The 13,319-nt window shown below is 45.1% G+C and overlaps 3 protein-coding genes across 3 annotated transcripts in view; 2 read left to right on the top strand and 1 right to left on the bottom strand.

Annotated features, from left to right (window-relative positions):
• lipf (lipase, gastric) overlaps positions 1 to 13,319 on the bottom strand; it is a 944,109-nt gene that overhangs the window by 52,805 nt on the left and 877,985 nt on the right. The window lies entirely within an intron of this gene.
• On the top strand, positions 1,203 to 3,370 carry LOC115377539 (uncharacterized). The gene is made up of 9 exons (XM_030077351.1): positions 1,203 to 1,305; positions 1,421 to 1,524; positions 1,610 to 1,882; positions 2,041 to 2,134; positions 2,255 to 2,291; positions 2,444 to 2,651; positions 2,791 to 2,925; positions 3,114 to 3,145; positions 3,358 to 3,370. Exons 1-9 carry the CDS (start codon positions 1,203 to 1,205, stop codon positions 3,368 to 3,370), a joined length of 999 nt encoding a protein of 332 aa, XP_029933211.1.
• Positions 3,551 to 13,319, top strand: part of LOC115377538 (uncharacterized) — a 32,120-nt gene continuing 22,351 nt past the window's right edge. Inside the window, exons 1-7 of the mRNA XM_030077350.1 lie at positions 3,551 to 3,615; positions 3,736 to 3,813; positions 3,904 to 3,972; positions 4,364 to 5,548; positions 5,636 to 5,762; positions 5,853 to 5,928; positions 6,523 to 6,830. Of these exons, the coding sequence (XP_029933210.1) occupies positions 4,652 to 5,548; positions 5,636 to 5,762; positions 5,853 to 5,928; positions 6,523 to 6,830 (1,408 nt within the window). The 5' untranslated portion in view covers positions 3,551 to 3,615; positions 3,736 to 3,813; positions 3,904 to 3,972; positions 4,364 to 4,651. The remainder of the gene's footprint in view (positions 3,616 to 3,735; positions 3,814 to 3,903; positions 3,973 to 4,363; positions 5,549 to 5,635; positions 5,763 to 5,852; positions 5,929 to 6,522; positions 6,831 to 13,319) is intronic.

Here is a 13,319-nt window from a genome sequence, read left to right as displayed (position 1 = left end):
GGTGTAATAATATTTTGAGAGGAAGACTTTTTTGCTGTGTGAAAAAGGAAAGTTATTTGTTTTGATGATGAATAGGTGCATGTGTTTTTTTTGTGTAGGTTTATATAAGGTTTTATTTGCATGGAAGTGTTTTGATATATGTAGTTCAGTTGAGTGTGTGTGGCTTTTGTGTGCATTCAAAGAGCAAATAGTTGTGTCATAGGCATAGCTGTGTCAGTGGTTGGTCCAATATGATTGTAAGAGAAGGTCTTCCTTGTGAGACAAAAGGAAATTATTTGATTCAATATTGATAATTGTAAATTTTTTTTTTTTCATGCGGGCGTGTGTGTCCTTTGCTGTATGCAGGAACTGTAGTTTGTGATGTATTTAGTTGGGTGTGTCTGTTTCCACCGAAATGGCTAAGCTGTGAGATGTTGTGTCAGCCACTTTCTGTGTAATGAGGAAGCAAATAATGTAATTAGGATGCCAGTTTGCTGGTTTATTATGATTTTGAGAGGAAAAGGTTTTCTTAAGATGTGTCTCTGTTTTGAGCAGCACAGTCGTGTTGTTGGCCATTTTCTTTCGATTACTTGAACACAATGTGGATGCTGGTTTGTGTCTTAAGCATTTTATAGAGAGAAAGACCTTATTTAAAATTAAAACCTAAAAATTTGCTACAGCCAAGTGTATTCAGGATGCTTTCAGTAACTTTCTGTTCAATTAAATGTGTTGTTTTTTTTTCTACTAGACAAGTAATGTTTAAATCAAACATGTTTTGTTTACAGATATTGATATCGATTGGTTGTGAGATCTGGTGTTGTCCTGCTTTGGCTGCGATTGAGAGCGACTGACCTGCGTTTGACCTGCGATTGACCGGCGAGCTACCTGCACCTACATCTGTGATCGTCTGATCCAGAACCACTTAACACAGATACATTTATTCCATTTAAAAACACACACATAACTAATTGTTAATCAACACACATATTTGCACTCCTTCAACACACAGACACATACAGACACACACAGACACACACACACACACCCACACACACAAACACACGCACTGCCAAGGTAAGTTGAAACGTTTGTGTATTTGAAGGCTGACCTTGTCTGGGAAAGCATTGTTTGTGAGTATGATTGGCACAGATTTTTAAAGTTTCTTTGAACTTCGGAGGAAATTTTATTTTATTTTTTTTTGTTTGTTTGTTTTTCATTTCCAGATGCCCCGTGCCAAGTCCCACCGGCGGGCCCAGGCCCAGAAGCGGAGGATGGCGCAGCCGCAGCCATGGACCCCCCAGCCGCCTGTCCCCGAGTTCGTTGCTCGTAAGTATCAAACAGTTTGTTTATTTTTTTAATGTTTAACTGACACAGTTTGAATGTTATTTGAGGAAATACAAATTTTGTGTCATCATACTTAACTTTGTTGTCAACCACACAGGGCGCGGTACAGGGTACCGCCATCGCGTGCGGAGATGGCCGACTTCGAAGCTGACCCAGCGCAGCTTCAAGTTGGTCACTCCTGCCCAGAAGCCGGACCAGAAGGTATTAGTTTTTCTTTTTCAGAAACACAGTGCTGGTCGTAAGAAGTCGGTGTCTATGTTCTAAAGCCGTGTCTCTGTCGTTGCAGATGGTGTTCGTCGTGGGAGACTCCCACCTGCGGGCCATGGTGGATGGGATCGTCGCGATGCCGGAGGTACCTCTGTGTTTTTCTTTTCTCTCTGTTCCAGGTGCGCATGCAGCAGAGCTGAGGACGGAGGTGTCCCACGCCGCTCTCCCCTGGACCCCGGACGTGGTGTGTGTGCTCGCCCCGAGCAACAACCTGACAGCCAGCAGGAACATCGGAGAGGCGTCGCTGGACTTCGGTGCTCTCCTGGCTACAGTTTGCAACCGCTGGGCGAAGGTGTGTTTAATTTGCAGTTGGCAGTATTTGTTTTGTCCTGTGCTGTCACAGTAAGCGTGTGTTTTCACATGTGTTTTTTTAGAAACCTAAATGTGATTCTAAACGTGATTTTTTTTGTGTGTGTGTGTGTGTGTGTGTGTGTGTGTGTGTGTGTGTAGGTGTTCGTGCTGGACTTCCCTCCACGCCTGAACATCGAGCCTGGCCTGCAGGAGCTGTTCCGCCAGGAGTTCCGCCGTGTCGCAGCACGCATGGGTACGTCTTAGTTTTGGTCATCAGTTTGATTATAACTGACGTATCGTAAACCTAACCTCATATGTTTTACATCAGTGTATTTATTACCAGAATGTATGATGTTTCTCACTTTTGCGGCAGGTCTCCCATACGTGTCTGTGGCAGAGCACCTCCCTCTGGACCGTTTGGAGCTGTGGAGCCGTGACGGTGTAAGTACAGCATACTTTGTTGTTGTGACATGACACATGGAGGAGTTGAAGGTTTCCATTTTCGATACACAAGTTGAGCGCAATGTGTTCTGCGTTTCACTGTTTTCCAGGTGCACCTCAGCGACAGCGACGGAACGCCGATCCTCGTCCAGGCCCTGTGGGACGCCGCGGTCCGCCAGCTGACTCCTCCTCCTCCTCCTCCTCCCTCGGTGCCCCCCCGGACATCGCCTCGTGCCAGGGTCTCCCCCGTGCTGGTCGTGACGGGACACAGCCCCGCGGCTCGTCACCGCAACCCACTGGAGTGGACCGTCGTCGGACAGGAGGGCAAGGTAATGTGTTTGAGTCATTTTCTGGCTGTACATTTGTACATCTTTTCTGGTTTTATGCCTTTATTTTGTGTGTGTGTGTGTGTGTGTGTGTGTGTTTTTTTTTTAATGGTGATAATTGTTTTTTGTTGTGGTTTTTAAGATTCGAGCATCTCCGGTGCAAGAGTCTGTCCTCCCGTCCAACCCCGTCTGGTTCAGCGGCGACATCCTGGAGGCCATGGAGAGGGTTTCGCCATCCTCGGACAGCGACGTCACTTCACTTCTGCCAGCTGGCCAGGTAAACTGCCTGATAATTACATTTATATATTAAGAAGTGTTCTATATTAGTTTTGACTTTAAGGTGTTTCTGTTAAGTTATAAAATGTTAAATGGGTTTGCCTCTGATGTTTCCCCTTGTCTCTGTGTGAGTGTGTGTGTGAATGGTTGTGAGTTTTTCTGAGTGCGTGCTGTGTCTTTTTGAGTCAGGTCATCATGCTGCTGGTGGTTGTGTGGCTCAGGTCCCAGGCTGCTCCAGTACATGTGGCTCCCCTCGGCATCCGCATTCCTCATCCACCAACTGTTTTTACATTTTTTCCTTTATATTATACATATAGATCTTTTGTTGTGTTTTTTTTTTTTCTGTGCTTGCAAAGTCTATTGTAGGTGTGTATGTCCTGGACAAAATTGAATTTAAGACTGCATTTAACAAGGTTTGTTTTCCTTCTTTTAGACTTCCCGTGTGAGGCGTTCGCCGAAAGGTGTTGCCACAAGGCGTAGAGGAGGAAAGCGGCAGGTTGGTATCATGTTTAGTATGTGAGCTATGTGGATTGTTTTTGCCGTATTTTGATAACACATGCAGAACCCGAATGAATGAGTGCATTATTGAAATGAGTCTTTTGTCTTCCCCTATCTTTTTTAGGTGCTGGCAACACCTTCACCTGCCCGTGTGACCGTGCCTGCCTCCGGCCCCAGACCAGCGGTGCAGCAGGTTTGTCTTTGTTTAAATATAATATGCGAGTTATCGTTTTGAGAGGTTGCAGGGAAATGGTTCTCCTGTGATTTAGTGAAACCTTGTTTGATTTTTTTTTTTTTTTTTGTCTTGTGTCAGGTGGAGTCGTCCAGCGTGGTGCCAGGGGTGGTCGTCGTCCGGGAGGAGCTCGCCGCAGCGTGCCCGGCCGTCCCGGAGGTGCTGCAGAGTACTTTATATAACGTGCAGAACCCGAGTGAATGAGTGCATTATGTAAATGAGGCTTTTTTTCTTCCCCATCTTTTTTAGGTGCCGGCGAGACCTTCACCAGCCCGTGGGACCGTGTCCGCCTCCGGGCCCAGACCAGCGGTGCAGCAGGTTTGTCTTTGTTTAAATATAATATGTGAGTTAGCATTGAGAGGTAGCAGGAAAATGGTTCTCCTGTTTTCATATTTGTTTGTTGTGTACATTCTGTTTTATCTAGTTATTCTCAATTGCACTCAGTATTATTTACACTGTTTATTCAGTTGTTTACACTGTTTAGTCTGTTGTTTACATTCTGTTTTATCTAGTTACTCTCAATTGCACTAATTATTATTTAGCTCTTGTTTTTTAGCACTAGTTATATAGACCATATCGCACTAGTTATATAGACGATATTTAATTTTTAAACGGTCCCACAATTCCATCTCTGCTGTAATCCGGAAGCCAAGCAACGACATTTCGTTGCCAAAATCTCACTGCTGTGTTTTTTTTTTTTTTTTATCAGGTGGAGGCGACAGCCCAGGAGTCGGCCAGCGAGGTGCCGGGGGTGGTCGCCGGTCAGGAGGAGGTCGCCGCAGCGGGCCCTGCTGTCCCAGAGGAGCGACAGAAGATCGACAAAGCTAAGGCTGTTTTTGTTCCTTCTGTTTGTGTTAGTGATGTTCAGTCAGAGTCTAGCGCTAATGCTGTGGCAACAGGGTCTAACATAGATAGCAGCAGGATTAGGCTAGCTAAAGTTGTGCGCGGGTCGTTTCATCAGGGAAATGCCCGATTTGTGTATGGAGGAGTGCAGTGTATGGCTATAGCTTTGGTCAGCTTAGCCAAACACACGGTGAGGAGCGCGTTCTCGTGGGACAGGCTGGATCTGGATCGCGCGTTGGTTGAAGGTGATGAGTTGTACACGAGTTTGCGTGACCTCAACATCTTCAGCCATGTGTCTAATCTGCTGTCTGTGCCAGATTTGCCACAGCAGCTGGAATTAGACGGAGAGCTGTTTAGGTTTAGTTTTGGTGACACGGTGTTAGGCGAAGTAGGCGTGACCGAAGGTGAATACATCGATTTCGGTGTATTCATCAGCTTGCGTAATGGACTGGAGAGAATCTTCAGTCAATACACCACATGTCTTTTGACAATGTGCGGAAACACCACTGCCATCGTGCGTGAGGGTGGACGGTTCGCTGTGGTCGACAGTCACTCACGCAGTAGCACTGGCTTGTTACACCACAACGGTACAAGCGTGGTTCTGCATTTCACGTGTCTGGACGACCTGCACCACTACATCTGTCGTTTGGCCGACAGTCTCCGTTCGAGGGAGAAGCTCTTTGAGCTGTGTGGTGTCACGGTCAGCACAGGTGCAAGTCCAGCGCGGTCTGGTGTGTCTGTGGAGAGTCTCGTCACTGGGATGAGCGCTGCTCCAGCACCAGAGTCTAGTGTGCTCACTGAGGCTGGGAGAAAAAGTGAGGTGTCTGCAGGCGTTTGTGTGCCTGAGTGTGGTGTCAGCATTGCCGCAAGTCCGGCACTGTCTGGCATTTCTGTTTTTAGTTTCTCCAGCGAGGTGAGCAGCGGTTCAGCGGCAGAACCAACGGTGACCGATGGCAGAAAGCGTGTCATTTCTTCCGGCACTTGTATGTCGAAGAAATCCAAGAGTTTCGATGTCCGAGAGGTCAATTCGGACATCGAATTTGTTAGCGAGGTGAGAAGCGAAGAACTGGTCTTCCATCCCCTCGGCTTAGATGTTTGTCGTGCTTTATGCACAAAGTTAAACGTCGATTGCGTGAAGGTTAGTCCGGTAGCCACAGAGGAGGGGTTGTTGGGTGTTCCTTGTAGCAAAGAGAGGATTGTGACCGATGGGAACTGCTTCTTCAGAGCCATCTCTCAGGCTGTGAGTGGTTCTCAGAAGCACCATCGTAGGATTAGGTTAGCTGTGTGTAAAGAGTTAGAAAGGAACACGGCTAGATATCAGAGTCTCTTGAGGACTGAGTACTCCTCTGTGTTAGAGTACATTGAGCAGTCCAGGATGAGGCGTGTCGGCAGTTGGGCCACAGAGGTGGAAATTCAGGCAACAGCCGATTGGTTAGGCGTTAGTGTGTTTACGTTCCATGATGGACGTTGGTTGAGGTATAGTTGTAGCAGTCAGCCTTTGTCGGTAGAGTGTATTTACTTAGAGAATATCATGGGGCGGCATTTTGAGAATGTAGTTTGTGTGTGTAAGCCTGGACTGCATAGTTGTTACGGGTACTGTAAAGTTAGGGAAGTGGCAGATTATAGCATTAGGTCTAGAATGATGGATGTTGTAGTTAGTGACAACACAGCGGTTAGGTGTAGTGATGTAGTTGGTTCTGTTGTAGGTGTAGAGAATTGTGCCAAGGTTATGGAGGGTGCTAGGGAGTTAGTGTCAGGTAGAAAGTCTCTGTCCAAGTATCTGAGGAGGAAAAAAAGGACACAGGAAAAGTTGGATATTTCGCTTAGGGAGAAACGTCAGATTAGAATTAGGAAGATCTATCAAGAAAGTGTAGTGTTCAAGGGGAAGGCAAAGTTGTGGAGTGTAGGGAATTATTGTAAGAATTTGGCCCACAGAGAGAGGGTTAAAGAGTTGAGTGTTAGTAAATACAGGGAAAGTGTAGAGCACAGGGAAAGTGTTAAGGCCAGGAGTGTGGGCAAATATAGGGACAGCATTGAACATAGGGAGAGCGTTAAGGCCAGGAGTGTGGGTAAATACAGGGACAGCATTGAGCATAGGGAGAGTGTTAAGGCGAAGGTATTGGGCAAATACAGGGACAGCATTCAGTACAGGGAGAGTGTTAAAGCCAGGAGTTTTGTCAAATACAGGGACAGCGTAGAGCACAGGGAGAGAAAGAAAGCCAAGAAGGTGGTCAGATATAGGGACAGCATAGAACACAGGGAGAGAGTTAAGGCCAAGAGTTTGGGCAAATATAGGGACAGCGTTGAGTACAGGGCGAAACATATTGAGAGAGGTAAGAGAAAGTATCGCGATAGTTTAGAGTATAAGCAGAAAGTTACTTCAGGGGTGATGTTAAGCAGAAAGCAGAAGGTAGAGAAGTCGAAAGATTTTGGTTTTGTTAGGGAGCAGTTTTTAGGAAAGGTCAGAGATGGACCTGATTTTGTGTGCTGTGTGTGTCATAGGTTGTTGTTTAGATATCAGGTGGTTAGCTGTGATAGGGAAACTTATAGGCAAAGTTCAGCGACAGCGGCTGTGGCAGATAGGTGTATAGGCCAGCAGTATTTGCATAGGTGTAGTGGTGAGTGTGTTGCGCCGTGTTTGTTGGTTTCATCGCGCGGTAATTTGTGGATTTGTTACACGTGTGATAGAAAGCTTAGTTCAGGTGAGATGCCAGCTGAATGCTGGGTTAATAACTTGGAGCTTGATCCCATTCCTGCTGAACTGGGATCTTTGAATAGTTTAGAACAGCATCTTATTGCGTTACACATTCCATTCATGAAAATGTTGGCACTGCCTAAAGGTGGGCAGAATGGAGTACATGGACCAGTGACATGTGTTCCAGCCAACATTGTTCAGACTGTGAATGTGTTGCCTCGTTCCAGCATGGAAGGGTCTCTGCTTCAGGTTAAGCTGAAGCGGAAACTCACATATAAAGGGCATTACGAGTACCAGTTTGTCGATACGTTGCGTGTAAGACAGGCGCTAGAGTATTTAAAGAGGACAAATATTCATTATAGAGACATTGAGTTTAATGAGGATTGGGTAAACGAGTTTGTTAGGGAGGAAGATAGGGAGAGGGAAGAGGCCGAGTCAGGCAGTGAGGATGAGGCTGAAGTTAGGTTAGGTCAGGTTACGGTTCAGTCTGAAATGTGTGAGCTAGCGGAATCAGCAGACATAGGACAGGATGAACTGTTACATGACAGACAACAGCACTGCATGTTTCAGGACACTTGTCTTATGCCTGTTGATATTGGTCAGGAAGCTTTAGATCAGTATTTTAAGGATATTTTGAATATTGCGCCTGCAGAAGGGAATAGTCCGGTAAGAATGCTTTCTGACCACACGAACGAGGCAAAGTGTTTCCCGGTGTTGTTTCCCACGGGTGGTAAGACTTTTCACGATGGTCGGTGGCACGACTTGACGTTGGCGCGTTATCTTAATAATAGGATTATGCATGCCGACGGTCGTTTTGCGCGTAATGTAGAGTATATATTTTTTGCGCAGTACGTGTCGGAGTTGGACAAGGTTGTGTCCAGTGTTTCTGTCGCGTTGCGTAAGGATAAAGGAGGTCAGAGGCCTCAACGTGTTAGTGAGGATATGTTGGCAGATGCGGACGCCTTGAAGCAGTTGTTGGCGTGTGATGATGGGTTTAGGTTTCTTAAACCCATCAGAGGAACTCCGGCCTTCTGGCAGTCTGTCCAGAAGGACGTGATGGCTTGTGTGCGACAGTTAGGCATTCCGACGTGGTTCTGTTCGTTTTCGTCTGCGGATATGCGCTGGCAGAATCTTCTGACCAGCATCCTGAAACAGGAAGGCAGATCGCAGACGGTAGAGGATTTGGAGTGGGCAGATAGGTGCGCGTTGTTGCGACGTAATCCTGTGACCGCGGCGCGAATGTTTGACTACAGGTGGCATTGTTTTCTGAAAGAGGTTCTCATGTCTCCCTGTCAACCTATCGGTAAAATAATCGATTACTTTTATAGGGTAGAATTTCAACAGAGAGGCTCACCACATGTACACTGTTTATTTTGGATCGAGGGTGCTCCCCAAATTGATAAAAACACAGATGAGGAGGTAGTTGAGTTTATCGACCGTTACGTTACGTGTGAGCTACCCTCAGATGATGACACACTATTGGACACTGTGTCATCTGTTCAAACACATTCCAAACGACATTCAAAGTCATGCAGAAAACACAAAACGACGTGTCGTTTCAATTTTCCAAAACCTGTTTCTGCGCGCACATTCATCTGTAGAATGCGGGAGTGCAAGTGTGATAAGAACAAGAAGACAGGTGAGGCTGAATCTAATTCAGAAAACAAGCCAGCCTGTAAATGTTTTGAGGATAGGGATAGGATGCCTAAAGAGTTTGCACACAAAATTCTTGAGGCTGTTAAGAAAGCTGTGGAACGTGATGTGCCTCCTGCTAGTGTAGAGGAGTTGTTTTGTAGCTTGCGTATAAATCAGGAAATCTTTGAAATGGCTTATAGGCGTTTAGAGAAGAAACATAAGGTAGTTTATAGGAGAGGGGTGAACGAGGTTTGGGTCAATCAGTATAGCAAGAAGTTGTTGAAGTGCTGGAACGCTAACATGGACATTAGCTTTGTCACCGACGCCTACGCAGTAGTAATATACATAATATCGTATATTACGAAAGCAGAGAGAGAAATTGGCCTCCTATTGACTAATGCCCAAAAAGAAGCAAAAAAACAAGGGAATCTCTCTGCTAAAGAAGCCCTGCGGAAGCTGGGCAGTGTATATTTACACAATAGGGATGTTTGTGCGCAGGAGGCGGTGTATAGGCTAACGAACATGCACCTTAGGGAGTGTTCCAGGAAGGTTGTGTTTGTGCCGACAGGCAGTAGAATAGTTAGGATGAGTTTGCCCCTCAGTGTGTTGAGGCAGATGGCCGCCTCCCGTGATCTACGGGAGGAGGATATGTTTATGATTAGTATAGTAGATAGGTATAGGAATAGGCCTGATAGCGACGTTTTTGATAACATGTGTATGGCTACCTTTGCATCTGAGTATCGTGTTCTCAGCAAAAATGAGATGTCTAAAGACAGAATTGAACTGAAGAATGACTTAGGATTCATTCTTAGGAGAACACGCACTCAGTTTGCAGTGGTGCGATACATGCGTTTTAATTTGGATAGAGAGGAGGAGGCACATTTTCAGAGCCTGTTGCAGTTGTTTCTTCCTTATAGAACTGACTCAGACCTCAAACCTGAAGGCTTTGAGCTGTTTGAGCAGTTTTATAACGATGGTGAGGTGTTGTTTAGCGACGGCTCTGTACATTCGGTTAGTGATGTTGTCGATGAGAATAGGGCAAGGTTTGAGGTCAATTGTCCTCACCTTGAGTTAGCTCAGGAGATAGCTGCGCAAAACAACGGTGTAGATGAAGATGTCTGGGGTGAGCTTTGTCCTGAACAGGAAGCGGAACGCCTTGAGGGTTTAGAGGAGATGAGGCAGCAGCGGGAAGGTGAGTTAGCTGAGGAACAGCTAGTTGAGTCGTTGGCGAATGTGCCGGATTTGATTGTTGGTGGCAGACAGGTAGCGCAGTTAGAGAGAAACAGGTCCATTTTATCTAGAACTGAGGGTTTGGCACTAGTTAGGTCTCTGAATGAGACACAGCTTGCTGTATTTTATAAGGTGAGACAGTGGTGCTTGCAGAAGGTGATGGGTAAAAACCCAGAGCCTCTGCGTGTGTTTGTGACAGGTGGTGCAGGGACGGGGAAGAGTCATTTAATTAGGGCTATCCAGTATGAAGCAGCGCGGCTGCTGTCAACGCTTTGTGATCAACCAGACGATATCTGTGTTTTGTTAACTGCTCCAACAGGAATAGCTGCATATAATTTGAATGCAGCAACAATTCATCACACATTGAGTATTGGCAAACAGGCTAGTTTACCTTACACTCCTCTGGGTGAAGATAAACTAAACTCTTTGCGCGCCAAATTAAGTCACCTCCAAATTTTAATTATAGATGAAATAAGTATGGTTAATCACAACTTGTTGGCTTATATCCACGGTAGATTAAGGCAGATTAAGCAGACAGGCGACTTTTCCCCGTTTGGTAATGTTAGCGTGATAGCTGTCGGGGACTTCTATCAGTTGCCTCCCGTTAAAGGGAAGCCTCTGTATAGTAGTCCTGTTGGTGTGGACCTGTGGTGTAATTTCAGCATCGTGGAGCTGAAAAAGATAGTTAGACAGAAGGATAGTGTTTTTGCTGAGATGCTTAATAGGTTAAGAGTGCGTTCCAGGGCCACCCCAATGTTAGATAGCGACATTGAAATGTTGAAGATGCGCGAGACCGGCGAGGTGAGCTCAGCCTTGCATATCTTTGCGACGAATAGGCAAGTAAGTGAGCACAACCTAAATTATCTGTTTGACTGTTGTCCTGATTATGTCACCATTGAGGCGCAGGATTTTGTGACTAACAGGACAACAGGGAATTTGGAACGGATGCCCGGGCATCATGGCGTTGCGGCGGACACGTCTCTACCGGAGACGTTGTGTATAGCGAGGAACGCGCGAGTCATGTTATGTAAGAACGTGGATGTTGCGGACGGCCTGGTCAATGGAGCATGTGGCACGGTTACTCAGGTAGTTTTTGGAGAGGATTCCACGTTTCCTCTCACCGTGTATGTTAGATTTGATGATGAGAAAATTGGTTCAGATAGGAGGAAAAACCGTGCACATGCAGCAGTAGAATGCCTGCAGTCTACTGCCATTGATCCAGAGGAGGATAGAGCCACCAAGCGTGGCGGTTTGCGTCGTCAGTTTCCTCTTAGGTTAGCGTGGGCTTGCACTGTTCACAAAGTGCAAGGACTCACTGTGGACGAGGCGGTAGTGTCTTTGAAGAGGGTGTTTGCACCGGGGCAGGCATATGTAGCGCTTAGTCGCGTTAGGGCCTTGTCTGGACTGATCATCGAGGATTTTACAGAGAGGGCAATTTATTGCAAGGACGCCATAAAGGAGGCCTTGGATAGCATGCCTCCATTTTTGATTGAGCAGCCAGAGCCTTCATTAAATGCACACAGTTTCTCTGTGTATTTAATGAACGTTCAAAATTTAGGTCGCCACATGTTAGATTTGGTGTCTTGCACGCAGCATTTACAGCTTACCTGTATTGCTGTGACAGAAACGTGGCTCACTGCACAGTCTTCATTAGACGGTGTCCAAATTGAAGGTTACACTTTCCACAATCGTCCTCGTGGCTTGTGTTACAGCAGCAGTAACCCCAAATTGGTAGAGCTAAAGAACCTAGAACACGGTGGAGTTGGTTTGTATAGCGTAGACAATTTGGACTGTGATATTCTGCAGGTGCCCGATTTGAATCTGGAGTGTTTGGTGTGCCTGTGTAACAAATTCAACATATTATTGGCAGTAATTTATCGTCCACCGTGTTATCCAATTTCTTTATTCAAACAAAATCTGGGGAAGTTACTTGATTGGTTACATCCAATCAGTAACACAATTGTAATAGTGGGGGATTTCAATGAGAACATTTTAAAAACATCCTCAATTTGCAAATTTATGGGAGAAAAAGGATTTAGTCAGCATGTAACACAAGAAACTACAGAGAAGGGGACACTAATTGATCACGTTTATGTTAAAACAACACAGTATAATGTGGAGTGTGCAGTGATGCCCACGTATTTTAGTGATCATGAAGGTGTTGTATGTAGTTTTAGTGTTAACGATGATCAGGGGTTAGGTGTTGACTTGGAGGAGGTAGAGGGCCTCTTCGAGTCAGACGTGGATTTTGATGAGGGTTAGGTTGGTTTGTTTGGCAAAGGAGGCAAACAGTGAATTCACACGACCGGTGTAAATTCTTTGTTTGATGAGTCAAACGGAGCTACATTGCAGTGTCCTGGTGCAAATGTTAGTGTTGTCGCGTTTGTGTGTTGGTTCAGAGGAAACTGACTTGTAGTGTGTTGTGTTGTTCATGGTGTGTACATTGGCTACCACTATGAATGTTGTCTTTTTAGAGCCTGTCCCACTGTAATTGTATAGATTGTTATTTATTATTGTAGTTATTTATAGTATTTATATCGTGTATTTATTGGGATTTTAGATTATGTATTTATGATGTGGAATTGCTGATTATGGTGAGATTTTAGATTTAGCAAATCGTGTTCCAGGTGTAATTAGGGAAGGTATAGTTGTGGAGAATCATGTGTAGGGACGTATATCATGTAATCATGTGTCCAAGGTTTATGGATGTGTTAGTTTCTGTTTGCCACGTGTTAGCTGTTGGTCTCTGTTTAAAGTTTAAATGTGAAGAGTTCATTTGCAAAAACAGATAAAAGCCATTCTTAAACTGGATACACCGTTTCACTGATACTGCTTGGAGTACACACACACACACACACACACACACACACACACACACACACAAAGCATGGAGCAAGGATAGTAAACATTATGCCAGGCTAAGTAAACATATAAATAATAGAAATAAATATAAAGTACATTTTAATACAATTAAAAAAAGTTTAAAAAGGTTTAATAAACTCAAATGGGGATCTGTTTTTGCAAATGAGCTCTTCATGTATATCTGTTAAAATTTTAAATGTATGCCTGTTTAAAGTTTAAATGTATATCTGTTTAAAGTTGAAATGTATATAGTTCTGCATGTTTGAGTCCATGTCACCTTCATGTGTACTGTCTGTACACAAGAGGTTCACTTCCAATACTGAAGTGTTCCGTCTGGTGTGCATGAACTCAGAGCAAATCTGTTGTGGCGCAACAAGGCACAGACTCCCCATTCTGTACG

This window comes from Myripristis murdjan, chromosome 19, assembly GCF_902150065.1.
Source record: "Myripristis murdjan chromosome 19, fMyrMur1.1, whole genome shotgun sequence".
NCBI lineage: Eukaryota > Metazoa > Chordata > Actinopteri > Holocentriformes > Holocentridae > Myripristis > Myripristis murdjan.
The sequence above is the reverse complement of the archived record's forward strand: the minus strand, read 5'-3'. Positions and strand labels throughout refer to the sequence as shown.

Bases quoted from the DNA above. Each gene is read 5' to 3' on its own strand.
- LOC115377539 (XM_030077351.1), top strand. From the start codon at position 1,203: ATGCCCCGTGCCAAGTCCCACCGGCGGGCCCAGGCCCAGAAGCGGAGG. The intron at 1,306-1,420 runs GTAAGTATCAAA...TCAACCACACAG, and splicing joins TGTCCCCGAGTTCGTTGCTC to GGCGCGGTACAGGGTACCGC. The intron at 2,652-2,790 runs GTAATGTGTTTG...GTGGTTTTTAAG, and splicing joins TCGTCGGACAGGAGGGCAAG to ATTCGAGCATCTCCGGTGCA.